General features: G+C 49.9%; 11 protein-coding genes across 11 annotated transcripts; 4 read left to right on the forward strand and 7 right to left on the reverse strand.

Annotated features, from left to right (window-relative positions):
- Positions 1 to 328: 328 nt before the first annotated feature.
- M438DRAFT_295000 (aromatic compound dioxygenase) lies at positions 329 to 1,751 on the reverse strand. The gene is made up of 2 exons (XM_029901864.1): positions 1,339 to 1,751; positions 329 to 1,284 (listed from the first exon to the last, which is right to left on the reverse strand). Exons 1-2 carry the CDS (start codon positions 1,587 to 1,589, stop codon positions 570 to 572), a joined length of 966 nt encoding a protein of 321 aa, XP_029761623.1. The 5' UTR covers positions 1,590 to 1,751; the 3' UTR covers positions 329 to 569.
- Positions 1,752 to 2,005: 254 nt separating this feature from the next.
- On the reverse strand, positions 2,006 to 2,439 carry M438DRAFT_195696 (uncharacterized protein). The gene has a single exon (XM_029899299.1). It carries the CDS (start codon positions 2,335 to 2,337, stop codon positions 2,044 to 2,046), a length of 294 nt encoding a protein of 97 aa, XP_029761624.1. The 5' UTR covers positions 2,338 to 2,439; the 3' UTR covers positions 2,006 to 2,043.
- A 1,582-nt stretch (positions 2,440 to 4,021) lies between these two features.
- On the forward strand, positions 4,022 to 4,822 carry M438DRAFT_271857 (uncharacterized protein; the record flags this gene model as incomplete). Its single annotated transcript, XM_029900511.1, has 1 exon — positions 4,022 to 4,822. One exon carries the CDS (start codon positions 4,022 to 4,024, stop codon positions 4,820 to 4,822), a length of 801 nt encoding a protein of 266 aa, XP_029761625.1.
- Positions 4,823 to 4,987: 165 nt separating this feature from the next.
- M438DRAFT_354509 (acyltransferase) lies at positions 4,988 to 7,667 on the reverse strand (the record flags this gene model as incomplete). The annotated part of the gene is made up of 6 exons (XM_029906959.1): positions 4,988 to 5,737; positions 5,784 to 6,459; positions 6,509 to 6,653; positions 6,703 to 6,813; positions 6,864 to 7,082; positions 7,181 to 7,667. The coding sequence occupies 6 exons, from the start codon at positions 7,665 to 7,667 to the stop codon at positions 4,988 to 4,990; spliced, it is 2,388 nt and encodes a 795-aa protein (XP_029761626.1).
- Positions 7,668 to 7,904: 237 nt separating this feature from the next.
- M438DRAFT_373838 (mannosyltransferase) lies at positions 7,905 to 9,518 on the forward strand (the record flags this gene model as incomplete). Its single annotated transcript, XM_029908455.1, has 3 exons — positions 7,905 to 8,070; positions 8,131 to 8,736; positions 8,788 to 9,518. The coding sequence occupies 3 exons, from the start codon at positions 7,905 to 7,907 to the stop codon at positions 9,516 to 9,518; spliced, it is 1,503 nt and encodes a 500-aa protein (XP_029761627.1).
- Positions 9,519 to 10,001: 483 nt separating this feature from the next.
- M438DRAFT_344765 (uncharacterized protein) lies at positions 10,002 to 11,259 on the reverse strand. The gene is made up of 3 exons (XM_029905294.1): positions 10,408 to 11,259; positions 10,135 to 10,345; positions 10,002 to 10,074 (listed from the first exon to the last, which is right to left on the reverse strand). The coding sequence occupies exon 1, from the start codon at positions 11,100 to 11,102 to the stop codon at positions 10,464 to 10,466; it is 639 nt and encodes a 212-aa protein (XP_029761628.1). The 5' UTR covers positions 11,103 to 11,259; the 3' UTR covers positions 10,002 to 10,074; positions 10,135 to 10,345; positions 10,408 to 10,463.
- A 184-nt stretch (positions 11,260 to 11,443) lies between these two features.
- On the forward strand, positions 11,444 to 12,595 carry M438DRAFT_404889 (uncharacterized protein). Its single transcript, XM_029909749.1, has 2 exons — positions 11,444 to 12,051; positions 12,153 to 12,595. The coding sequence occupies exons 1-2, from the start codon at positions 11,832 to 11,834 to the stop codon at positions 12,494 to 12,496; spliced, it is 564 nt and encodes a 187-aa protein (XP_029761629.1). The 5' UTR covers positions 11,444 to 11,831; the 3' UTR covers positions 12,497 to 12,595.
- Positions 12,596 to 15,507: 2,912 nt separating this feature from the next.
- M438DRAFT_195791 (general substrate transporter) lies at positions 15,508 to 17,791 on the reverse strand. Its single transcript, XM_029899300.1, has 3 exons — positions 17,335 to 17,791; positions 16,781 to 17,280; positions 15,508 to 16,725 (listed from the first exon to the last, which is right to left on the reverse strand). The coding sequence occupies exons 1-3, from the start codon at positions 17,432 to 17,434 to the stop codon at positions 15,640 to 15,642; spliced, it is 1,686 nt and encodes a 561-aa protein (XP_029761630.1). The 5' UTR covers positions 17,435 to 17,791; the 3' UTR covers positions 15,508 to 15,639.
- A 637-nt stretch (positions 17,792 to 18,428) lies between these two features.
- Positions 18,429 to 20,961, reverse strand: M438DRAFT_317010 (DNA mismatch repair protein MutL). The gene is made up of 3 exons (XM_029902727.1): positions 20,638 to 20,961; positions 20,316 to 20,582; positions 18,429 to 20,265 (listed from the first exon to the last, which is right to left on the reverse strand). Exons 1-3 carry the CDS (start codon positions 20,923 to 20,925, stop codon positions 18,601 to 18,603), a joined length of 2,220 nt encoding a protein of 739 aa, XP_029761631.1. The 5' UTR covers positions 20,926 to 20,961; the 3' UTR covers positions 18,429 to 18,600.
- Positions 20,962 to 21,081: 120 nt separating this feature from the next.
- On the reverse strand, positions 21,082 to 23,998 carry M438DRAFT_364534 (CLC voltage-gated chloride channel; the record flags this gene model as incomplete). Its single annotated transcript, XM_029907728.1, has 7 exons — positions 21,082 to 22,030; positions 22,082 to 22,436; positions 22,488 to 22,813; positions 22,863 to 22,940; positions 22,991 to 23,350; positions 23,404 to 23,471; positions 23,521 to 23,998. 7 exons carry the CDS (start codon positions 23,996 to 23,998, stop codon positions 21,173 to 21,175), a joined length of 2,523 nt encoding a protein of 840 aa, XP_029761632.1. The 3' UTR covers positions 21,082 to 21,172.
- A 284-nt stretch (positions 23,999 to 24,282) lies between these two features.
- On the forward strand, positions 24,283 to 24,882 carry M438DRAFT_334343 (histone-fold-containing protein; the record flags this gene model as incomplete). The annotated part of the gene is made up of 3 exons (XM_029903704.1): positions 24,283 to 24,346; positions 24,397 to 24,573; positions 24,629 to 24,882. 3 exons carry the CDS (start codon positions 24,283 to 24,285, stop codon positions 24,880 to 24,882), a joined length of 495 nt encoding a protein of 164 aa, XP_029761633.1.
- Between the last annotated feature and the right edge of the window lie 326 nt (positions 24,883 to 25,208).

Below are 25,208 nucleotides of genomic sequence, written 5' to 3' on the forward strand. Positions count from 1 at the left end.
GAAGCATTGTAGGATGTCACCGAAAGAAGTGTCCGAAAAGTCTCCGCCGTTGATTATGCGGAGACATGTCGGAGTCTTCTTTCTCGCAAAGGCGGACAAGACACTTTGCCCAATTTCATCGCATATTCTGATCAGTTGGATCGTTCTGTTACCAAAACAGATCTGGACCAGTGTTTGTATCGAGACTTGGAAGTGGTGTTACAAGCTTGTCCAACTAGCAAGACTTACTTCGACGAAAAGGGCAAGGTTCAGCCAAACTCACGTTCATGTTCGAGCAGGCAGTATCCAACAAACAACAAGTTCGAACTCACGGCGATGCTAGAGACATGTTTTGAAGTAATAAGAAATTGATTTTCATGTTGGATATATCGCAAAAAAAGAAAGCGAACATGAAAGATGGCAGAAATGGCCAGTCGGATGTAAAAAGTCCCAGAACGCCTCTGTAAATCCAACCACATGATATATGCACAATATGCTCCCCTGCCTTTCGGATCTCTCAACAAATGTCAGATCGTTAAAAGTATGCTCTCTTCATCATATACAAGTTCCAGCTTTTGAGTATTCCACCTCTACAGGTTGGCAGCAGCCTGGTTGGGGTTGATGGGCTTCTTGGTTCCCATTGAACGTTCGAATGACGAAACTGGGGGAGCGGAGTTGGGGTTGGGGTGGTGCTTCTTGAGGGCCAAGGTGACGTTGTACTCGAGGTCAAGCTGTGCCTTGGGGTCGTCGGTCTTGGGCTTGAAGTCGACAACGAGATCATCCTTGACGGCGAAGACGGAGTCAATGTCGAGATGAGGGTCGTCGCTGGGGTAGATCTGGTTGATGACAGTGGCGTAGTCGGGGTGGGTGATCATCAAGTGAATGTGAGCGGGACGCATGGGAGAGCGGTCCATGAGCTTGAGGAGGACACCGGCGGGACCATCGGTAGGCAGGGAGTAGGGAGTAGGGTGGTAGCAGTACCAGTTGAACTTGCCATCCTTGTCGGACTTGAACTTGCCACGGAGGTTGTTCTCGGACTGCTCGGGGTCCTGGAAGTCGTACTGGCCGTTGGAAGAAGCCTGCCAGATGTCGAGAACAGCACCCTCAATGGGAGCACCAGTCTCCATATCCTTGAGGACACCGTGCATGTATGTAACTCTGCCACCCTCCTTGTGGTCTTGAATGATGCTGTCGCCGAGCTCACGGAAAGGTGCGTTGGGAGACCAGAAGGGGCCGAGAATGACGTTGGAGGTGGGGGACATGCCCTGCTCGGTAACAATGCGGTTGGCAATCTCGTCGACGAGTCTGTAGGGAATTGATTAGCTGGGATTGAGATTTATAGGATGCAGTCAAACTCACGATTCGAGACCAATGACATCGCAGATGCGGTGGCCCTCGTTACGGATGGGAGTGCTGATCTGGCCAATGGAGTTGATGAACTCGACACCCATCATCCACTCTGCGGGGGTGAGCTCAACCTCACGGGTGAAGTCGTGGATGTGCTTAATCAGAGAACCAAGGACGACACGAGCACGGTCGGGAGTGCCGGGTCCCATGGCATTGACGACATAGGGAGTGAAGTTAGGGTCGAATCTTGCGTTGGTAGACATCTTGGCTGATGTGTGTAGGAGGTTGCGAGAAGTGCAAGGACAGAGAGGCGACTTCTTGAGGATGCGGGGAGTAAGAAAGTGCTGGAGAGGCAACTTTCTGAGAGGCTTGAGGAGGGAAATGGTGGATGGGAGAGAGAGGTTAAGGATACAGAGGAAGATGCGGGAGGACAAGGGGAGCTTGGTCTATATACTTCTTTTACTACTAGCTGATGGACCCATGGACAAAGTCGACGGCAGATGAATCGGCTGCTCGTCCATGCCACTCGGCCCTCCAAAACGGCATTCGAAAAATGCGGTCCGAGGGGTCACTTGAGAACCGGCACAACGACTCGGAGACCCCACGCCGCGCTAACGCGAACCAGCCCCGCAGTCGATGATTTCTGCCATGCTTTAATTGGTCAATGAGTCCTTCCTGCTGTTACCGCGAGCAAGAGCCGGTCGAGCACAGGGTTCATCAAGCCCGTCCTGCCACGAACACACCTCGAGTCCGGTCCGAACGACTCCAGATTGTACGTAAGGTTTGAGGATGATTGCCAAGGCATCGCAAATGATATTGCTGTTTGCTCATACTTGCCAACTCTTCTTCAAATATCTCCTGACGGTCGCAGAATTCTTCGGAGGTCTGTATCTTGCGCTCCGCACAGTCCTTCGCAGAGTGGATTCGTGCAGTGGGATGTCCAGTTGCAGTCAAAGCACTACAAGGAATATGGGAACAACGGAGTCTGTCCACGTCGATGTCTTCAAACATTCAATTGACGATGGCGTTGATGATTGAGCTGAGAGTCAACAAACGACAATCATCATCAATCTGGACTTCTCAACCGGACCCATCGCCGGTCGAGCAGCACCAAGTATCAAGGTCATGCGACATCGAAAGTGCCAAAGAACCGATGTCTCAAAGACAAACAACGCCTCTCTAAGTAGCAAGCAGATGTGAACGGCACGGCAATGTCATGTGCATAGCCATGTGTTTACTGTACCCCTGGACCTGGACACCATGGAACGATGTCTGGGCTCGAAATCCGATGATGCGGATGATGAGGTTTCGACATTGCCATGACTGCCATCGAAGCAGATCTTGAAACGACTCCGACCAAACAGCGTGTCTTGCGACCTCGGGTATGGCGTCTCTACTTGCGGTACTCTCAAGTGGCTGCCACCTTTATCAAGTACCGACAACAAGGCAAACCTCGGCTTGCTATCTACTGGAGTAGATGCGTTGAAAATGCATCGAAGAATCCCATACATAACCGAGCTTTTACCTCCGACATTCAATAATGTCATGTGCCGGTATAGTGGCTGCTGCAATGCAGAGCCCACCCGTCTTGACGGAATTATCCACTGACAGCCAGATCTTCCACAAATTGTCATTGGAAGATGCTCTACTCGCTATCAATGTTCTGCACTAGGGTGTTCGCTGGGAATATTCGAATGAAGCAGGACCACATGCTTGGACAACGTCCGTTCCGAGCAGCAGTACAAGAAGATTATGATCTTTGACCGCAATTCCAGAGCGCCATGGTAGGCTGGAAGCACCGAGTTCGTCCGACAAACTTCATAACAAAGGCTTTGTACAGCCTTCAGGCATCAACAATCAAGTCGTAAGATGCGTTTAGATGAACGCAAACCGGGCACAAATGACACCCACTAATGAAACACGCAGATGTCCAAAGATGTAATATTTCGGCCCCCAATATGTTGTGTGGCCTAGACCCAGTCCCATCCGACAACATACAAAGTGACAAATCTAGATTCCACGGCCCGCAAGGTCCCGGATAGATGGGTCTTCCCAAACGAATGGGATCAAAGGATCTCCAAGATCCCAAGCGAATGGGAAGTAGAGGGCCTATAAATCCCAAGCAAATGGAAATCAAGGGGGAGGGCGGACGGAGAAACACAACACACGACCACATTTTTCTTGGTGGTGGTGGTCAGCAAATTATGGGGTTCCTTGGTGGAATCTCTTGTTGCAAGGCTTGCTTTGGGCTGGATTGTCGGTGTTGTCTGTGTGCGTTACACCGAGTTCTGCCTCTTTTCTTTCTCGCCCTGCGGGGAGTAGGGCGGTTATCGTGCATGAGAAGCCAGCACTGCAGCCGCCCACTCACCGAGCCAATCTCTGCTGCGTGCTGCACGACAAGACGAGAGGGACAATGGCTGGGTGCGCATGACAAAGCTCTCACCTCCACTCTTGACATCTGAAACATACACGACGCATTTGTGGCATCTCCATTGTTTTCTTAACAGCAAGCACGTTTCTTGATCCCTGTTTACTTCAAGTTTTCAGGTCGAGCTGAACGACAAGTGGGAAGAAAGGAAACAGGACAATTGTTTGCTAGAGTAGCAAGCGACAAGGCGACAAAGCAAGAAAGGAGACAAATATATACACGAGCTTCATCATACACTCACAAAACACTCACAAAACACACGCAAATATGTCAGCGCATATATATACAACATCCAGAATCGTGGACAGAAGAAGACAGAGCAGCAACACAAACACCCTAACCCGCCGCCTCCACTGCCAACGACAGAAACAATTCACCTGGGATCCTGGCAGCACGTCCTCATCATCAGCATCCTTCGAACAGCAAGATAGTGTCGGTGACTATATCCACCACACAAGACTGGCAAGACACACCATGAGTCTCACCCACTACAGCTCAGCAACCGACGACGACGAAGACTACACCTCCAGCGACAACGATCACTTATTCATGAAAGACTCGCCCCGTCGCCAAAGCAGTGGCACCGCTAGTCCACCACGTAGCACCAGTGACGCTCAATCCATACCTCCCTCTTCACGAAGCCGGACGTCAAGTCGCTCCACACCCATCTGTGTTTGTCGTAACCCTTCCGCCATCGCTTCAGCCGCGTCCTCGGCTGCCGCATACAGTCCAGTCGAACCCGCCATCTGGAGCGAACTACGACGACTCTTCCACGGCAAAGATCCACGAAAGCAATTCGATATCCTGCGGGGGAGTACGCCAGCGAGAGACGAGCAAGGGAACGGGTTCGTGCTTGTGGAAGCTAGAGTGCAAGCGAAGGATGGATCGATGATTGCAAAAGGGGAGCCATGCACTGATGATGTCTTGTCATTGAGAAGCCTGAGGAACGCGTTGATGGAGACGAAGGGACTAAAGCATTTGCCATTTGAGAATGGGGATGAGATTATTGCGGGTAGGATCGAGGGGTTTGAGAAGGTGTGTTCGGCTTGTAGTCTGCCACGCTACTGACAGGATGCTGTCGAGCGTTATCGAAGAGTTCGTGAAGGTTTCGGATTGATGCCTCCAAACTTGCTCGATACTCAAATGGGGAAGTCACGACTTAAGGCTGCAAACGTAAGCCAAATGGATCAAACGTTATCATGACACATATTTAAACGACTTGCCATTTTGATTTTACAGCTTCGGTGCAGTTCGAATCTCCCTCCTCTTGGCTTTCCATTCTGCGTCTCCTGTCTTGGGCGCGATAACCTTGGACGGCTCAGCACCCTTCCACAATTCAGTGCCGACCAGCTCCACCAGTCCAAAGATCCTTCTGATGACTGTATTACCATCTCGTCTGTTCTTTCCTTCTCTTCTCGCTTTGCTGATACTTTCGCAATACTCCCAAAGCTTGCCTTGAGCTTTGATTTGTCCATCCTCTGTTCTTTCCGGCAACCACCCCGGCGTCAGACGGACCGAAGCTGGGATCTTGCCGTCCTTTGACGGAGAAGTGATGAAGATAATCCCACTCTCAGCAAATCTCGTATATGCGTTTCGTAGGGTCTCACGATTGACTGCCTCAAGATACGAAATGTCGCCTTGTGCATACAAAGTTTTGCCTAGCCTTTGTGCTTGGGTGACGACACTGTTCAGCGGTAGTGAAGTCTGCTGTGAGGCGTTCGTGGATGGAGGTGTGAGCATCAATAGACTTATAGCGCCCAGCCAGCTGGCTTCGATGAATGGCCAGATCAGGAAACAGTAAAAGTCGTAGTTCTCTCGGCCTGACAGGCGCTCAGACTCGTCGAGTGAGATCGATTCAACCGTGCTGCCATCGTGTTCAGATCTCTTGATGGCAATGATGTTATCTGCCTCGAGTCCAGTCAATGTGTTGGTGAGGTTCTCTGCTAGGGGTGTTGTTGGGAAGATGAATTCGCCGCGGAAGAGCTTACATGGTTAGCACAAATATGACCCAAAGGAGGTACAAACTTACCTGCGATAGGAAATAAACATAATCGTACAGATCGTTATAAGAAATGCTCTGATATTCTGGGCCTCCGCCAAGCTTGACTTTGGTGTATAAAGCTGCGCTGACTAGTGCTTCCGAGACGAACAGATGAATGGTCATGTTGCGGTAGAAGCTGAGCTGGAATCGATCTGCAGCGTAGTATGTCTTCTCGGGCAGGTTCCTGTGTTCTCCAACTAGATTCTGTCCAAGGACTTCAAGCGCACGCTCGACAACGACAGTTGTGGGTAGTCCAGAAAAGTGGGCGATACGACCGCCTTGCTTCTTTACTCTTTCTGTCAGCCAATCGACACGGCGCACAAGTTCGGACTTGCCAGCTCCTCGCCCACGAAGAGTAAGAAGAACCGTGCCGACCAGAGCTGTGGGCATGACAACTGATACTGCGTTGATATCGGAAAGAACTTTATAGCCTAGAGTGGTGAGAAGGCGGCGTTTGAGAATAATATCCTCAGGTGTCTTCATTTGTGGTGGCAAAGTGGTAAGTCGAAGCTTTTGCTCATTGATAAAGTCGCGTAGACTCCAAGGCTCATGGAAGCGAACGTCAACGCGACCAAGCTTCAGAGAAAGGACTGATGAAGAGGACAAAAAGTTTCCTAGAGACTCCTTCGGTTTAGGTTGTCCTAGAAGTTCGGATATGTAGGAGCTACATTCAATTAGCATTCATGGTCTCGAGCATTGAAGGTAAAACTTACTCGACCTCGATGACCTTGTCGTATTGTGTGCTTACAGGACAAATGATAGCATCTTCAACTTGACCTGACAACACACTTTCAAGCAAGAAGCTCAAAATGCCGAACTTTGGCTGCAAGAGCTTTCCAGTACGTGAGCGACCGCCCTCTATAATTGTGTCAGCAATAAGCAGTAGATATCAGGAGATGATACATACCAACGAAGCACTCGAAGTTGTGGCCTTCTTGTAGCAACGTATCCAAGTACGCCTGAACGAGCGTTGTGTATAGAGCATCATCACCAAAACTGCGACGAATCCACATTGCGCCTTCCGTAGGTCAGTACTAAACATTACGTCTTTGGTCGATTCAAACATACCGGCATGTTGCAAGAAAGGCCCTACTACAGGAAAGTTAAGGTTGTCTCCAGCCACCACGATTGGTAGAGCGAGGCCAAGACGATAGCAGATCAACTGTAATGAAACATAGTCCACATGTGATCGGTGACAAGGTAAGAAGATGATGGACTGTTTCTTTCTCTCTGCTTCTTTGGCGACCTTTCGAAGGCGGAGGACTTCTTCGCTCGAAACGTGAATGCCTGGCTTGATCAGTATGTGAGACAAGAAATGTTGTTTGTGGCCCAAGCTCGATTAAAACAAGACAGAAGCAGGTATTATTGCAGCACGATGTTGTTACCTTGGTGATATGCTCTCGTCAGAAGCTGAGTGGCAAAGTAATAGGCACCACGAATGAACCGCCTGCTGTCCATCTTGCAGATCATCTGATCAGTCCATGAATCGGCAACTTGAACAAGCTGAGCTTCTAGTTCTTTGCGTCTATCCTCGACCTTGTGGTCGGGAAGAGTCCCCTCGGCAATCTCGACATCAAGCCTCTTGTGAGCCAGCTCGGAGATTTTGGCCTGCAGACGAGGATTCTTCAGGACCAAGGCTGTGATGTGACTACTGAAGCCATTGTAGAAGATGTTTCGACCGATGAAGTCATCGTATGAGCGCCATCCAGTGCCAGAGAGATGTAAGCTAACCTCTCGCAAAAAGTCCAATGGAGCTGAACGAAAGCGTGCATATGAACTTAGGAGAGGTGTTTCTTGGTCCTGAATGACACCAGGAGGATGTAGTGTGAGGCGGTCACCCACGATGGAGAGATCAGGGGCGTTGTCACTCATGTCAGCGAATTCTCATGTTGTTCCAAGACCAGTCAAACTCGAAGCATTCTTAATTAGAACAGGAAGTCGCGACGGTGGAATGAAGGAGCATCATGGACGGGCCGAGGCTGAACGGCAATAAGAGTTACCCCGGACTGTCGATGCCAAGACAAAGATATAGCGGGGTCAGTCAGATGCCGACAAGCTTCAGGGTGGCCGAAACGATGTCGGATGGGCTGTCTGTTGTCCTGATCAGCAATGGCACAAAAGAAGAGTATCGTCTTCTTCCACCCGGACTTGGGTATTGGAGGCGCTGAGAGGTTGGTGATTGACGCTGCCGTTGGCCTGCAAGCACGCGGTCACAAGGTCACCATCTTCACGTCGCATTGCGATCCAGGCCATTGTTTCGAAGAGGCCCGCGATGGTAAGTCTTCATCTATACAGGTCGTGATGTAGGCTGAGAAGGTAGGCTAAACTTTACAAGGCACCCTCGACGTACGAGTACGCGGTAATTCGCTTGTGCCTTCGAGCATCTTCGGACGATTCGCCATTCTCTGCGCCATCCTGAGGCAGCTACATCTCGTCTGCATTGTCGCATTGTGGAACTACGAACTCGATCACCTTAGACCCACGCACTTCTTCGTCGACCAACTGAGTGCTGCCGTACCGCTCCTTCGCTTCTTGTACACGGACGTCGGCATCCTGTTCTACTGCCATTTCCCGGATCAATTGCTCGCTCAAAAAGGAGAAGGTGCCATCGCAGTGCTGAAGAAGGGATACAGGGTGCCGTTCAATGCTATCGAGAGCTGGAGTACTGCTTCCAGCCATGGCATTGTCGTCAACAGCAAGTTCACTGGAGGCGTTGTGAAGCGTGTATTCCCGAGACTGGCCAAGAGAGACTTGAAGGTCGTCTATCCATGTGTTGATACCTCGACTGCCAACCAGCTGCAGAAGAAGTCAATGTGGTCTGGCCGAAAGGTTATCTTGAGCATCAATCGCTTCGAGAAGAAGAAGGACGTGGCACTCGCTGTCAAGGCTTTTGCCAGTCTCGATGCTCCGATTCGCAAGTCTGCTCTGTTGGTAATTGCTGGTAGGTATCCTGTTATCCGGCCATCCAGCCTCGTTTACTGACATGTGCCAGGTGGCTATGATCCTCGTGTTCAGGAGAATGTCAACACTCACCAAGAGCTTCAACAGCTAGCCGACTCTTTCAAGCTCTCCCATGAGACTCATAAATCTCTCCCTGATCCTTCCGTAATTTCTGAGAACACATCAGTCCTCTTCCTCCTTTCCGTACCGGACACGCTCAAGCAGTCACTTCTCGCCTCGGCCGATTTGCTTGTCTACACTCCCCAGAATGAGCATTTCGGCATTGTGCCCCTCGAGGCTATGCTCGCACAGGTTCCCGTGCTGGCTGCCAACGAGGGTGGTCCTCTCGAGACCGTTGTTGAGGGCGAGACTGGCTGGCTTCGTGACATTCGGAAGCCCGAAGAATGGGCGGCCGTCATGTCTCGCGTTTTGTCCCATCCTAATCCCGCTGAGCTTCGCAAGATGGGAGAGCATGGTCGCAAGCGCGTTCAAGGAGAATTCTCAAAGGAGCAAATGGCTCTTCGTCTCGATGAATCTCTAGATCAAGTTTCGGATCCGCACAAGAAGCCTCAAGAGCCCCCAACCATACCTTCTTGGCTTTGGATGGTCATTATAGTCGCCATCGTCGCAATCTCGCTGTCTCTTGGAGCCACGTGGCTGTTGTTCTTCCTACTCAATCAAAGCAAGGCCATGCAAGATTCGATACAACAACACAATGCTGCTCAGACCATCACTGAGCAAGTCATTGCCGTTACTACCCAAATAGTAAAGAATGAGCTGTAAATAGCTACGTTTGCGTATATCAAATTTGTCTTTCAATCTCCTCAAACGCCCTACTTGAGTACTTTGTACAATTTTTGATCTATCTGCTTTGATCATGAGCCAGTGGCGGAGCCTAAAGGACCGCTACACTATTTGCCAGCAGCCCGAGGTCCCGAGGTGTACTAGCAACAAGCATGTCTGTCCAAAGACCAAATCATAGGTCATGACGTCTTCCCCTTCTGTCGTCTCTTCTTGATCAATGCTCGACCAGGTCATCCTTCAATCGTGATCCTATCTACGAGATTTATCTCGCGACAAATGTCGAATTCAGTTGTGGAAAAATATGCATTTGCACACTTCAGAGCAAGCAAGGCAGAATTATAATGAAGTGAAGCAAGGGACGTTCTCCTTCGAGTATATATTTCTGCTAGCTCTTCCTTTTTTATTATCTATCCGTTAATGCCTATGCTAAACTAGAATGAGTTCTCTGCAACATGATATTATGTCTAGTCGATTTTACCTAACCCCGAGGCGAAACAGGCGACGAAACGAGTAGGGTCGATAATACCGTGCATCCCTTCCCTCTATCTAGTTACTATATTCTGTTCCATTGCGTAATATCACAACCGATGCATACCTAGGAGAGAGTAAGAGAGATCTATCTCGGTACTAGCCCGGTATGCGTCGTTCTCGACATGGACCCGAGGCGCCGAGTCTGCCGTCTTCCGATATAACAGCATTGTCACAAGTATTCGCCAGATGTAGGCGATGGGAGCGCGCATGAGCACGATCCTGTATCTTCTTCAAGCAGATTTGCCGTGGTAGAAAGTAAACGTGCAATCTCCGCCCTATGAATGTGTTAGTTTCGACTCGTCCCGTTTGCTTTGATATTCGTGTGTTCGCCACCTACCTTGCTAGCGAGTATATACTCAACTCGTTTTTCCAAAACCGAATGGTTTGACATGTTCAGCGTGACTTCTCATCTTCTGAAGACGAGGGAGATGGCTTAGCTTTAAGGGTCTTGTCGTGTTCTCGACGAGCCTTATGCAAGGCCAGAAGCATATCCCCGAAAGCGAGATCTTCATATCCGACAGGCTTCGATCGTTCGGGGTCTATAGCGTAAAAGCAATATGTGCAATCATACTCGACCGAATCGGCGTCTGGGTTCTCATTCTTTCTTGCCCACCACATTTTCAAGCCTGCGAACTCATGATGCCCACAAGATGCACAGGCACGCTTCACTCTCTCTTCGGTTGCAATCAGACGATGGGTCTTCCAGGTAAGCTCTTTCTGCGCCCAAACAGGATGTCTAAATAAATAGCCCCTGAACCGTTGGTAGTCAGAATGTGCTTGGTACCAGACTCTGTAATCCTCTCGACGTTTGTCAAGGTTGTCTTTGCGGTATTTCCGGTCATAAACCTTGTGATATTCAACAAGACGTCTATTTTGTTCTCTCGTTTTAACGGTTATGCTGTCGGTCTTCAGTTGACGTGGTGGTTCCGGAGGGGTCTTGGTGGAATATAGATATGCTCGGATTGTTGGCCAGATCCTTGTGACATGCATCTGTCGCTGTAGGGGCAAAACATAGGCCGAGAAAAGAGACATGCTGATGAGGTTCTTGTAATGGAGTGAGCAGTTGCTCTTCGCATCATCCAACCAACAATATTTGTCGACTCACGGTAACTTCCGTCGAGATTGATGAGATTGTGTTTTTCGCTCGACGAGGGCTTCCAGAAAGTTTTCGCGATCCTTGAGAGATTGGTCGAATGTACGCGCTCTTCCGGGACGAGACTGTCGCCGACTTTTCAAGCGTCGAGATGACCCTGGCACCATGGCGTGCAAAAGTCTCTGAATGCCAAGCCCCCCAGTAAGCATAACTTTTTGGTGACAGATTTTCAGAGACTTTTGCACGGGATGGTGCTGGTTTGTTGAAGACTTGTGCATTCAGCGGCTCGGCACGGACAACCTTATTAATGCCAACCATCGCATTACCAATATGATCCGAGTGTTCGTCCAACCTCTCACCGTCAAGCATGTAGATTTCAAAATTGCACCCATCTTCGAGAATGATAAAGGGATTCGAACGTTGTCAGGCCAGACACATGCAATGCTCGCCGTGCCCTCGGGTTTGATCTCGGACATCCGAACCGGGAAGGAGCAACTGTCCGACCGGAAGCAGAATCGATGACCACACTTGCCTGCAGGGGATGCATACCATTGGTTACGATGTTGTGTATATAAGGTCCTGCACTGTAGGTTCCTCAAAGTACTACATCGTCTTTCCATCACCTCACTGCCACGTACTTCGCCCAGCTTTGCACCACGAATAAGCACATGAGCCTTGTTTTTACTTCACATAAATCCATCGCTCGAACGACACTTCCTCGACTCTTGAATCTCTCAGCTTCTACAACCTTCAGATTTGCCAGAAGCTTCTCACACCCTCAAATATCAACCATGTCTCTCCCAAGCCCTGTACCAATCGCCCTCTGCGGCAAGAGCCAGACAATGGCCACCAACTTCAGCGACAGCATGTCAAAGGAAGGCTACGAAGGTTTGTCTTACATTTCTAATTCATCAAGCAATCGAACAATCAAGCATCAATATCAAAAACCCCCCAATCGTAGGCCACGCAGATCTAATACCTCAATCCAGTCGTCCACACCTGCCACGATCTCGATTCTGCAAAATCCACCCTCCCTTCCCTTCTAACCTCCTCCACCGGCCCCCTCGCCGTCGTAATCGGAAAAGGCTTCTACGAATCCGAAATGCAAGACATCATCAAGCATTGCCAATCAGAAGCAGGCAGTGCAAAGACTGTCTGGTTGTTGCCCGATGATGACAAGTTTACTGCGTATATGAAGGTCAAGGCCGTGGCTTCGGCCGGGACCATGCTGCCCGGTATGATTGCTGAGAGGGCAGCTGCTGCGTTGAAGGAGAATGGTGTTGTGGGCGGTGGTAGTACTGAGGGGGTTAAGAGTGGTGTGCATGGTTTCTGAGTGAGAAGTGGGTATCTCTGGCAGAGGTGTAGGGTGATTTTGTAGTTATCAGAATGCAAGAACCTATCTGATGTTTTGAACTCGTCCAGTGAGATAACTGTAGGGTTACACTCTCCGTGGCCAATTCTCTAATTCCAAAATATTCTGTGCATTTTGATGGCCTATTTCAGGGAGAGGCTGGATGTTGGAGAAGGAGTGAAGCTCTTGGTTCTCGAATAGCATGGCATCTCCTATACACCAGGGTATCAATATGACAGAAGCTCTCATGACAATCGGGTCGTCGGTTAGACTTTCCAGAAACACTGCTGCTATACTTCATTCAGTCAGTTCTCCATGTTTAGCACCCCTGTAGGGAGCGGGCGTCACTGAGGTGCCGTTCAGGGACGCGATGCGCGTAGCTGGCGCCCTTCCAAAGGGCATTTATATCTCTGTCAGACATTGCCCAACGTCAATGGCTTCCTCGACGGGGAGCCATGTCGAGAACTTGGGAAGAAAGGATGATTTCGAATTCGATTGTCGCAGATGGATCCTGATATAGCTGTTCTGATGAAAGAATATGAACAGGGCAGAACTTGTCGATGGATGGATAGTTTCTGGACTCTGATATGTCAGATTAGCTCTTCTTTGGAAGAAGAAATGATACTCCTGAGTAGCTATATCCTCTGGATAGGATGATCTTGTGAAAACGCCGTTTCGTCCGTCGGTCGATTGGCCCAATTGCCGATTGCAACACCTTCTCGACGACACCTAGTCCAGCTTAGACCTCGAGTGAAAATGGCACATCCCATCCTGACGGTCGAAAAGAGGCTCGGCATTCACACTGGTGATTAAAATTCAATCCTGGCCACAGCTTCTCCCAGAATTCTTCTCCAACGCGCACCGCGACATCCACCATCTACCATCCGACAACATGACTGAACGCCGCAGCGTAAGTCTTCTGAGGTTCTCCTTCATCATAACCCTTTGCTAATTCATCTTTCTCAGACCAGAAGGAGTGTGCTCCATGAGGAGTGGGACGATGCCAATGACCCTGACGATGATTCCGCCATGACAGAGGATGATATCGCTTTCTGCACCTCGACCATGGCAAGGTTCAACAAAGGCAAAGAGAACAGGTCCATGGCCGAACACTTCCTTGACACCATCCATGATGCTGCATATGAGAACATTCCTGCCGCTTCTCGTGTCGACATCAACGCCATCAATGGCAAGCTCCGCAACAGACAATACGGCAGCTTCAACGACTTCAGGAGAGACATTCAGGCCATCGTGAACAACTGCAAGAATGTCAACAGCACGACCAACGAACAACAACAAGCAAGGGCCGAGGATCTTAAGCTCTACTTCACCGTACAGTTCGCAAGGAGGAAGGCTAGATCGGCAGCCTATCAAAAGGCTCATCCACGCCTTTCTTCTCCTGCCACCACCACCAACCCTACTTCTGCCCCTCCTCCCCCTCCTCCCCCTCCTCCTACAGGCAGCAGTCAGGTCGTGCCCCCTGTCGTCGCCCCAGGCCAGACTGCTCCTCCGGGCCCTGTCGTAAACCCTTCGCGCGCTCTTACTTACCCTATCCACACCCGCACTCCTACTCCTGGACCCTCCCACATGACATACAACAGCTTCCAGGGAACAGCCAACCAGAACCAGACGCGCAACACTGCAGGTGGTCAGTCATTCGGCGTAGCCCCTCAGAACACTGGCCTCGAAAGTGATGATCCAGTCTTCCAACACAGCCAGAAGGCACCCGGCCATGATTCAGCACTGCAAGATGCACGCCTCGGCAAGAGAAAGGGCAGTCCTCTCCACGATGGTTCGCGCCCCAAGCAAGCTCGCCAAGAACCCAAAGAGGCCATCCATGGGTAAGCTTTCGCACATCTACTGTACTACAACTTATCAAAACTGACGGTCAGCAGCAACCTCCGCAAAACCTTCGCTGGACTGCTCAGAACGGAGAGTCGTCTCATCCACAGTGGCAAGTCAACCTTCGAGCTAAGCGAAGATGCGCAGTTTTATGTCGATTACCTGGCTAAGTTGGACACGGAGGAGAGGGAGGTGAAGCAGGACTTGGACCTGGATGAGATCAGGAAGATTTACGCCGAAAACTTTGTGGCACATTGTCTTGACTTTGTGCACGAGAGCATCAAAGACTTGATGACCAAGGAGGGCCAGGAGGCGCGTAGAGAGCCTACCCACACCAGCATGGAGGACGTTCACCATGATTCACCTCCCGAGGCCGACGTCAAGAAAGAGAGCAGGCGCTGAAAGGTATGTCGCCAGCGCGATGTTTTGTTACCTACGACGACCAAAGAACGCTGACTTGACGAGAATCACAGGTCCGAACCGACAGTCGCAACGACACACGAGCGTCTCGTAAGGGGTCCGAAAGCAGGGTTCAATCGAACAATAGGAGGCGGCATGGCAATTGTCATATGGCTGCTATCCTTGGTGAGCACTTTGCTGCATTAATCTTTGCTTTGTCGCATTGCACGAAGAGATGTTGATGGAAGGTGATGGAGTGATGGATCGAACGCGATCGTCAGGAGATGTCAAACCATCTTTTTCTGGGGAAGACGAGTCATCAGGATCGTCATAGCAAACATCAATCACCACAATTCAACTTTCTTCCTTCCTTCCACGTTCTACTGCGTACACACTGATCTTCAGGACAACAATTCACTGTGAAACACGGGACAAAATACATGCGTCGCTACTGCAATCTCCTTCCAACTTCTATCCGCCGTAATTTACCAAAGTAACTACCACGCACAGCCCTCTATAACAGCCTAGGAAAAATCACTAGCGCAGTAATGTCATCCTCCACACCCAATAAACGTATCTTTGCCCCCGGCGGCATAAACGACTCCTAGCAAGCCTAAAGTTGTTCTGGAGATGGTCGAGTTTTGGCATGGAAGACCCAGTCGCTTGCACGATCGTTTTAGATATTAGAGATGAGAAGAGTGAGTCTAGGTGGAAGGTTGACAGATTGAGTCCGTAAATCAATGCGATGCTTCTTTAAGCAATTATATTCTATGTGTATTAAGCGGCTTCTCTGTTCTATTCTAGGTTTGTCGCGATCGTTCATGGAAAGCATTTAAGGGAAAGAGCGAGGAGCTGAGTTGAGGTAGTAACTGCCTTCAGTCCGATCAGATGGCGTCCTTTTCTTGCATCTTCTCCACCATATCGGCAGACTCCCTGTTCTTGCCACCACGCAAGCCAGTCTCTGGGTCCGTGATGGAGTTGCCACGGCTGCCAGAGACATACGTAGGGTTTCCAGCTTGGAAGTCCGCGAAGTGCTTCTCTGCGTCCCAAACCCAGGGAGACGGTGATGAGAAAAGTATGTTTACCTCTTCTAATGTGCGTTGGTTGGTCTCCGGATAAACGGCCCATACCATAGGTATCGACAATATGTTGACCGCACCAAAGATGTAAAATGTTACCTCTCCTATCGAGTCAAACATGACAGGGCAGAGGAGGGTTAGCCAGCCATTTCCGATGGACCAGCCCACCACACCCCAGGCGTTTCCTTTGGCGCGGACCTCAAGAGGGAATATCTCAGCAGGGTAGAGCCATGGCACTGTCAACCAGGTGGCACCGAAGATTGCAGTGTAGATAAAGGTGAAACTGGCAGCCGCCGCTCCATAGCGTGCAGCCAATTCGGTGTTTCCGCTGTTGGTGGCGTTGATACCACCACGAGACATGCCACCGATGAGGAACATGGATACTGCTTGTGCTGCAGCACCCCAGTAAAGTGTCCATCTGCGACCGATCCTGTCCAGAGTGAAAACACAGACCAGAGTCGCGAACATGTAAGTCGTATCGTTCAAACCAGACAGCCATCCACTCTTCTGAGCGTCATATCCGGCGATACCAAAAATTGTGGGAGCGTAAACCGTGATACCAGCAATACCACACCACTCCTGGATGATCTGCAGCCAAATAACCAGTTGGACTCTGCGACCGGTGTGAAGACTTCCAGAGGTTGCACCACCGAAGTCGAGTAGCATGTTCCAGTATGTGTTCTGTTTCGAAGTGCTTCTCTCCAACTGCACGATGTTGATGATGTCTTGGAACTCGGCTTCGGCTCTGATTCTGTCTTCTCCTTCATCACCGCGGAGACGGGCGAGGATATGTCTTGCTTCCTTGTCGCGGCCGACCTTGCATAGCCAACGAGGTGACTCGGGGAAGAACCAGATGATGCCGAAGAGAACAAGCAGGGGAATGATTTGGAACTATGAGAATGATCGGTCAGTACAACTCTCGCAACAACGCAGGGAGAATGCTTACAGCAATGGGGAAACGCCACTGGAAAGCTCCACGGCCTCCATCAATAAATGACAGACCAAACTCAAGCCAGTAAGCCACAGCAACACCGAAAATGTTGAGAGTAAACTCGATGGCGATGAATTGACCACGAGAAGTGTGCTCAGCAGTCTCCGTAGCCCAGACAGGAACAATTGCGTTCAAGACACCAGTACCAATACCATTGACTGCACGAGCGCAAATCATCCAGACGTGGTTTTGAGCAGAACATTGCAGAGCTGCTCCCAAGATTGCCCAAATAGATCCAAGGGCGATTGTGCGAATACGGCCAGTCTTGTCACCAACCCAGCCACCCAGGAAGGCTCCAAATAGTGTTCCGAGGTAGTATACTGCAACGATGCCTCCTTGTAATAATGAGTCTGTGACGACGACACTACCAGTAGTGTCGTCCCTGTAGCCGAATCCCATCAATTCGGCATAGTCGGCTGAGGTGTTGACACCTCCCATCATACCTTGGTCATAACCTGACTATCGCGTTAGTGCCAGTATTGCGAGATAGTTGATTGGGAAGTGCTTACCAAAGAAGAAAATGGACAATGCAGCTGCACAGGCAATAGCATTTAACAGGCTCTTCTTGTACAGCTTGTCCGCTACACGAAAGCCACTGAGTTGATCCATGATGAAGGTATCAAATATCGCGTCCTGATTGTATCCAGAGTGTGACCAGAAAATGAAAAGTCCAGATCCTTTTAATCCAGACCAGAAATTCTATGAGCAAGTTTCGTCCGGCTAACCTCCGTCTACCGATTACAGAAGCACAAAACACAATCGACAGAGGAAAGCACCCGGCAAAACAGAGCAGAACCTACATGATATATCCTCACCTCTCCATCGGCACACTACTCTACTCCTAGCCATCGCAAATGACCCGGTAGCATCGCGTAGTGCCACAGACATCATTGCCGATTCGAATCCTTCTCCTCCTCCTCCGGCGGCTCACCCCCAAACCAGTATTCCGGAGCGCAACAACGAGCTCCACTGCTCCACAACATCCCCATCTCTTTGCTCCAACTGGAGACAAGGAATTGTGGATACGAAAAGACACACGGACGGAGTGTCGATCGCTGGTCCGTGGGAAAGAGTATGCCCGAGTCAGTGGGCTTGGCACTGCCAAAGTTGCTTGCGTTGCCTTGGTTTTTGCTTCACTCTCACAAGAATTTTAAGCCACGTCTTTCATGAGTCGCATTCGGAAGGCGCTTCGGCAGGCGTTTTTGAGCTCGCTGTTGCAATTCGGTATGACGATGCCGATATATACGGCCCGATTGGCTTGGAGATTTATCTCCGGCTTGACACCCACCAGGGCTGCCCCATGTCGACACTCACACCACCCCCATGGAGAAAACAAGTGGGTTACGAGGAGAAGGAATTGATCCAAGCGTATCTGACTCTTTCCTGCTTGACCTTTGTTATCTCAGAAGTCGGCGGCTGTCATGCGATTCTTGCAGAAAAGGATGGACGTTATGCAATGCAATGTACTCGAGTACCAAGTTTTTCAACGTAGAGATCGACAGGGCAGGCACACGATTTCTTCCGACCTCGCATATCGCTCTTTAAGGTGTCATTCACGGGTAAAAAGGCTAAAGAGGACAAAGCTGTGGACAAGCTCAAGAAAAACTGCTTTGTGTCATGTTTAAAGATGCCGATTGTATTTACATGCATCTTTAACAAACTAGTGTCTAAACTGCTAATCTCGAAAATGCCTTTGCTAACAAACAACAGAAGAAGGAAGAAAAAAACTGTAGGTGGTATCATAGCAACATAAAAAGAGCAATTTCTGCGAACGCTCAACATCTTTCAAACACGCGGTACAGTCCTTTCAGGTCTGCTACCTCGACGACTGCTTTTCTGAGGCTCTTGGTTGCGACGAGTCTTGTTCGGAAGGCTGGGAATATCGTGTTTTCAATCGCTCTTTCCAGGTGGGCACGATGTTTGTTGATTTCATCTTGCGCGTCTTGTGAAGCTTCAGTGGATGTGTTCACAGCAGGAAGGGCCTCGGGAGAGTAGAAAGAAGCCAGTTCACGTAAGAAGCTGTCGAAGCAATCCTTCTCATCATCCCAGTTGACATGAGGACCGAGTCGGAGCAGGAAGGTTGGTAGCTTGGCCATACATGGAAGATACCCCTTGAGCAAGAGAGGGATACTCAACAGCTCACCATCCTCGGAGATTTCGAGAGCAAAGTACTCCTTGAGCATACCTCTGCTTTGCACGAGTTGCTCCAAAGTCACTTGCACGACCTCATTCCAGTCCAGTTCTTGGTCGTCGATCGGTGTCCGTTTGCGCTCATACTCCGCTCCTATGCGCAAGAGATCTCCCACGCTCAGCGGCTCCTTGAACTTGATGGTACCGAAGTTGCTGAAGTCGGACAGGCCGAGTTGGTAGAAGAACTCCGCGCCAACCATACCATAATCAATCAGGAAAAGTTTGACGCCCGACTGAACAGCGGCGATCCTTTTGGTAGTATCCACAAGGCCCACAAAGCTGTGATTCGAGAACATGTCACTCAGACTACTGTGAAGCTCTTCCCTCACGGCTGCACGAAGTTCCTTAATCGAAGTGAGGCGGATGGTCGTTTGTTCTTTTTCAACAAACTCGTACTCCGCGTCCTCGGCAAAGCCCTCTGCCCTACTTCCCTTGCTTGGAGAGGAAGATAGGGTAGGAGGAAGCATGGATGTGATCTTGCGGACACGTGAGTCGACTCGAACCAGGTTGTTCTCGTATGGCTTTCCTGTTGTTCTCGGAGTTGTGGATTTGACAGAGCCCGTGCTGTCCTGGTGTTGAAGCAATGGTGTGGAGAACGACATTTCACCTTGGACTTGTGCTGATGGTGTTATTGGAGTCGTGGTCTTCTTCGATCCTAGTAATGATTGTGTCATGAAGGTACGGCTTGTGTCGACTGCGCCTAGTCTGGTACGGATCTCGTCGCAAATAACTGCGACAATCTCTTCCTCGTTCAAGAATCCGACTTCACGCTTCGTCGGATGAACGTTGACGTCAACTCTGGCTGGATCGATATCAAGACTGAGGTAGATAAATGGCTTGCCTCCTTTGGGCAAGAAAGTCGCATACGTTTGGTCGATGGCTTTGCGGATTGCCGTCGATTCGACTGAGCGGTGATTTATGAATAGCAAGAACGTTGACTTCTTCGCTGAGTAATTGGCACTGCTGATCAGTCCCTCTGACTTGAATCCCCAGCGATCGTTAGCGACCTCGAAAGATATCAGGTCATTTGCCACTGCGCTGTTGAACACTGTGCGAATGCGGTCGACCATACTAAGGTGACTCTGCACATTGAGACTTGTTCCAGCCTCACCATGTTTCTTGCAAGAAAACGCGACACCCTTGCAATGGATAGAGTACTTGCCAATGATGTCCAGAATCTTGGCATATTCTTCACTGCTAGATCTGAAGGCCCGTCTGCGAGTTGGCACGTTGTAGAAGAGATCTTCGACCTTTGTATAATTAGCTTGGTCACAACGACTACATGGTCGGTATTACTTACAGTGATCTGTGTTCCCTGTTTGCCAGCACAAGGTTTGGGGTCTGGAGTTTGCCCAGGCTTGACTGGTGTGAGATTCTCATTTGTGTAGTAAGCCTTCCATGCACAACTCGATTCGCGTGTCTTTGTAGTGACAGTAAGATGAGCAATGTGACTGATACTGGCAAGTGCCTCGCCACGGAATCCGTAGGTGCCGATTGAAGTGAGATCTTCGAATTCTTTGATCTTGGAGGTTGTATGCCTTTGACACAAGAGAGGCAAGTCGGCTTTCTGCTTGTAGTCAGAATTGAATTTGAACATGAATGTAGTATCCGTCTATCCTTACGTTGATACCATGGCCATTGTCGCTGATCTGTAGCAATTTCAATCCTCCGTCTTTGACCAGAATTTCAAGCATGGTCGCTCCAGCGTCAACCGCATTCTCGATAAGCTCCTTCAAGGCATTCCAGGGTGAGACGATGATTTCACCAGCAGCAATCTTGTTGACAACATCCTGGTGGAGAGCACGAATAGGTGGCGGTGCTCTGTTGAAGGCTTCGTCTGCAGATCTTTTTGTACCACGCGATGGAGATGGACTGCGACCAGTCATCTCCACATCTCCGTTCTCTTCCATCGTGAACAGTCAATTCTGGCAATGGTGTTGTCGAAGACTGTAGAAAAATGATAGAATGAAAGTATGGTGGACGCGTTCGATTGCGTCAGGGCCGTCACGAAAACGGCGCGTGCACGGGGTCATGATTGCCTGATTAGGCCATACGATTGGTAACCACCAGACCATTCGTCCCTTCTGCCTTTCATGAAATTGTGATCATTGCTTTGGAGTAGTGTTTTGCTTTTTATCACTGAAATCAGACATGGTGTCATGTTCTGTGTTCTAACTCTACATCGCCATTTCTTGCCGCTGCTCGACCTTCTGCTGATGTCCCAGTCCTTGGTGTAATACCTCCATCAGAATTTGATGGCAAGCGAACATGACTATGACGCTTCAAGAATGATAGTCGGCTGCTTATCCATCCAGCCGTCTTTCTAATGACTTCCCATAAACGGTCCTGTGCTTCTCTCAGAGCAGAATCGTCTTTAGGGTTCTCGTGAGCTTCTGCCTGGAACTGGTATTTCAGGCAGTCTTTCACTGTGATGAGTCCAGTGAGCCTGCCACGGTATTCGACAAGGATTACTCGAGGTCCGAGTTTCTTGAAGAGTTCCATCACTGTCTCCAGAGGGAGGCGAGGATGGACTGTAATAGGTGTAGCATCGATGAACTTGCTCAGGTCAACACTTGATTGATTTGATGATGCGCTCAGGTAGTCGAAGTGGACTGCTGGATTGGGCGTGGATGGTGTGATCGGTACATGCCCTGCGACTGGGGTGAAGAAGCATTTCGTGCGTGGTGTTGCCATCTGATCACGTCTTGCGCGGTCGAGAGCATAGCGAAGCTCAGTACGGCCAGCATAGCCAACCAGCATCATTGAAGTTGCATCTTCGACAATCGGGTAGCCAGAGTATTTGGTGTCTTCCAACAACTTCTCAATGTCTCTGACCTCTAACCCGGAGATAGGCAAAGCTTTCAACTCGCTAGTCATGGCTGTGGAAACAGGTACACCAAAGGCGTGGTCTTCTTTGTTATCCAAGAAGGGCATGCCGTTGAACCAGATCATACGGTCTGCAATACCGCCTTTTCCGAAGCGGTCACTAACTGCTTTCGTAACACCTACAACAATCTAGTGGGTGTCAGTAGGTGGAAATCTCATAGCGCGGTCTGGATAACATACCATTGTGGGTAGGATGTATGTCAAGGCTCCTGTCAACTCGAACATGATAACAACGACAGATACAGTGATATGCATGATACCGGACAGAGCAGCCGCAGCGCCCAAGAAGGCATATGTACCAGGTGTAATACATGGCATATCAGGCTGGCAAGCTGAGAAGAAAGCGGCGTTGGGGAACGCTTGTTGCATTGCCTGGACAAGAATACCGACCATGCGGCCGAAAGATGCTCCAATAGCCATAGAGGGCACAAAAATACCTGCTGGTACCTTGCATCCGTACGAGATGATGACCAGGAAGGTGCGAAGGACTGTAGCAATGAGCAGAGAGAACACAGACGACCAGCGGTTTTGACGACTGCTCATGGTTAGACTTGATACGAAAGACACGAAGACATTCCCAACTTACTCGCACAACCCATCATAGTCATGACCTCCCTCGCATTCGAGGAAGAGAATCTCCATACTCTCTGTCATGTCGATCCTCAAGAATTTGTTAGGGTAGCAAAGAATAGCTGTGGCTGTGGCGAGTATAGTCGCTTCGAGGATAGGATATTGAGTAAGGTAGCGCTTTCGGAAGGCTTGCATGCGGAGGTTCCATTTGATGACAAAAGCACCGTACAGGCCGCCAAATATACCTAGAATGATGTAAAAGAATATTTCAAAGAAATGCCACTGGCGGTCGTAGCTGACAGTGAACATGACGAGCTGTCCTGTACGGAAGGGGTTCATGGCCTAGAGAATGTCAGTCAAAGGCATTAAAGGGATGAGACTATAAACGTACGGACAAAACTGCTGTCGCTACCAGAGCACAGAAGTAACTCCTCCATAGTGTTTTGAGTGGGAAGTAGTTTGACATTTCCTGGCTCTATGGTTAGCTCTATGTTATCAAAATTCGAGGATTGTTGTTACCTCAAGAGAGAAGAGAACACCACCGATTGGACTTCCAAAAGCCACGGCTACACCTGCAGCAGCACATGCACTGAGAATCTCTCGAGTCTTTGCAGCATTTCTCCGGTACTTATCGAAGAAGCGGGAGATGACATTGCCTGTACACACAGCATAGTGAACGCTTGGACCTTCTTTGCCAACTGACAGGCCAGAAGCAATAGCAAGAGGTAGACCAATAGACTTGATGAGGAGCGTCCAGAAGCCGAGGAAGCCTTTCATGACGAAGCCTGCGATAATACATTTGATTTCGGAGATTCCAGAACCAGCAGCGTAAGGAGCATACGACTTGACGAGTCTGGCAGAGGTGAACGCAAAAGCGGTCTTGATATTGGGATTAGAACATGACGAGTGGTATTACAAGAGGCGGAGCTTACGGAGAAAATGATGTATATTACATAGCGGAAGATGATATGGGAGCTCCAAGGCCGCCATTCTGCGCAGCCTTTGAGGCGTCAGCAAAGTACGACTTGGAAGAAGAGAGAGAGACCGACCTTCCTCGGCACCCCAACAGCAGAAGCTCTCATTCAAATAAAAGGCAGTTGTACAATGACCCAACTTGATATCAGACAACCATTCGGTGACTATATTCAAGAAGGCAGCATTCAGACCAATAGCAGTACCAATCAAGGTGACAACCAGCCAGGCCTGACCAGCATCATATGCCTCCCATAGTCTCCTCCTCCAGCCTAAGCGACCTTCTCTTTCAAAGAAACCAGCTCTCTCTTGTCGCTTGGCCTTGCGGCGTTGTTGCTCCCTAGCTGCATCCCTGACCCAATCTATTGTAGTGAAGTCTTCATAGCGCTTGATCTCGTCAATCTCATCGGCGACGACCTGGTCTTCTGGATTGACGCGGGTGTCATCTCCTTGTTCGGCGGCCGAGAGGGAGAGTGCCGAGACTCGACGATTGAAGGAGCGTGAGCCAGCTGACGGGGCCAGCGACGGTCGGCGAGAGGGCGGGAGAGAGTTCATCGCATTTCTATCATAAGCTTCATCCAGTCATGCACTCTGCGATTGAATGCGACGGTCAGGTAGTTACTTGAAGACGAGCAGTAAGGAGAGCAGTCCGTCGGCCAGACCTCAACCACTTTCGGAAGGAGCCGTTGTCGCGCGCTGCCACTTCTGAAACGCGTCACGCTTCGCATCCATCTCTGCTCCCAGCAAGCAATTCTCATCGCATATTCAAGCCGATATCCTCATCTGTCGTCGATACTCAATCCTACACCAGCAAAGTCGCACATACTGATTCCTCCAAAATGCCGTACAACAACACCCCAATTACTCCCTCGTCTGAGATCACCGGCACCGTATCCCTTCCTCGTAAGTATAGGACATCAGTCAGACTATACAGTTTCTGACACAATGAATAGTCGCCAGAGTCAAGAAGATCATCCACGCCGACGACGATATCGCCAACTGCTCAAACAACGCTGCTTTCGCCATCACCGCTGCGACTGAGCTTTTTCTTCAATACCTGGTTGAGCAGACTCAGAATGTCGTCAAGGCTGAAAAGAAGCCCAGAAGAAACATCCAGTACAAGGACGTCGGTTCGTACACATCTCGACTGTCCAACTTAATGTTGCATTGCTGACCCTTTCCCAGCCAGCGCAGTTGCCCGTGTCGACAACCTCGAGTTTCTAGCCGATGTCGTGCCCAAGACTGTCACATACAAGGAGCACAAGGCTAGAAAGCAAAGAGATGAGAAGGAAGCCGGCCAGACAACTCTCCCTACCGTCGCCACTACTGCTACTGCTACTGCTGTTCTCCCTGCCGATGCTGTCATTCCTGCTCAGTCCGACCCCGTCCCTGCCCCTGTCCAGGCACAACTTCTGGATCCCATGGACGAGACTTCTTGAAACATCTTCATCACTCCACCCACTATCATATCACGCCAGCTACGATGATGCATGGCCACGCAAGCTTTGCTTTCGAATTGCTCGAGCCATCTCTCGCACACCCTTGACTCGCAGTGCTGCCCCAGCCACATATCCGCCTGATATCAGCAATATGAAGGACCATCACATAGCGCCTCACTACACCTCACATCACATGGATAGATGAACAAGGACTTCGGGCCCGCTGTGACACCCGTATTGTCACAAGCTGTTTCTATTCCTTCTTCAGCCTTGCTCTGCCAGGTACTGACAGCGCCATGAGAGCATGCGCATCACGATATTATGTT

The sequence above is a fragment of the Aureobasidium pullulans genome (genome assembly GCF_000721785.1).
Source record: "Aureobasidium pullulans EXF-150 unplaced genomic scaffold scaffold_7, whole genome shotgun sequence".
NCBI lineage: Eukaryota > Fungi > Ascomycota > Dothideomycetes > Dothideales > Saccotheciaceae > Aureobasidium > Aureobasidium pullulans.

What these genes read in the sequence shown, in the direction of transcription:
- M438DRAFT_295000 (XM_029901864.1), bottom strand. Translation starts at nt 1,589, where the DNA reads ATGTCTACCAACGCAAGATTCGACCCTAACTTCACTCCCTATGTCGTC. An exon ending in GATGTCATTGGTCTCGAATC is followed by an intron (nt 1,285 to 1,338) that starts GTGAGTTTGACT and finishes AATTCCCTACAG; the next exon opens with ACTCGTCGACGAGATTGCCA.
- M438DRAFT_195696 (XM_029899299.1), bottom strand. Translation starts at nt 2,337, where the DNA reads ATGTTTGAAGACATCGACGTGGACAGACTCCGTTGTTCCCATATTCCT.
- M438DRAFT_344765 (XM_029905294.1), bottom strand. Translation starts at nt 11,102, where the DNA reads ATGTCTCTTTTCTCGGCCTATGTTTTGCCCCTACAGCGACAGATGCAT.
- M438DRAFT_404889 (XM_029909749.1), top strand. Translation starts at nt 11,832, where the DNA reads ATGAGCCTTGTTTTTACTTCACATAAATCCATCGCTCGAACGACACTT. An exon ending in GTCAAAGGAAGGCTACGAAG is followed by an intron (nt 12,052 to 12,152) that starts GTTTGTCTTACA and finishes ACCTCAATCCAG; the next exon opens with TCGTCCACACCTGCCACGAT.
- M438DRAFT_195791 (XM_029899300.1), bottom strand. Translation starts at nt 17,434, where the DNA reads ATGGATCAACTCAGTGGCTTTCGTGTAGCGGACAAGCTGTACAAGAAG. An exon ending in ATTGTCCATTTTCTTCTTTG is followed by an intron (nt 17,281 to 17,334) that starts GTAAGCACTTCC and finishes CGCGATAGTCAG; the next exon opens with GTTATGACCAAGGTATGATG. An exon ending in AGTGGCGTTTCCCCATTGCT is followed by an intron (nt 16,726 to 16,780) that starts GTAAGCATTCTC and finishes TCATTCTCATAG; the next exon opens with TTCCAAATCATTCCCCTGCT.
- M438DRAFT_317010 (XM_029902727.1), bottom strand. Translation starts at nt 20,925, where the DNA reads ATGGAAGAGAACGGAGATGTGGAGATGACTGGTCGCAGTCCATCTCCA. An exon ending in ACAATGGCCATGGTATCAAC is followed by an intron (nt 20,583 to 20,637) that starts GTAAGGATAGAC and finishes GACTACAAGCAG; the next exon opens with AAAGCCGACTTGCCTCTCTT. An exon ending in AACAGGGAACACAGATCACT is followed by an intron (nt 20,266 to 20,315) that starts GTAAGTAATACC and finishes AATTATACAAAG; the next exon opens with GTCGAAGATCTCTTCTACAA.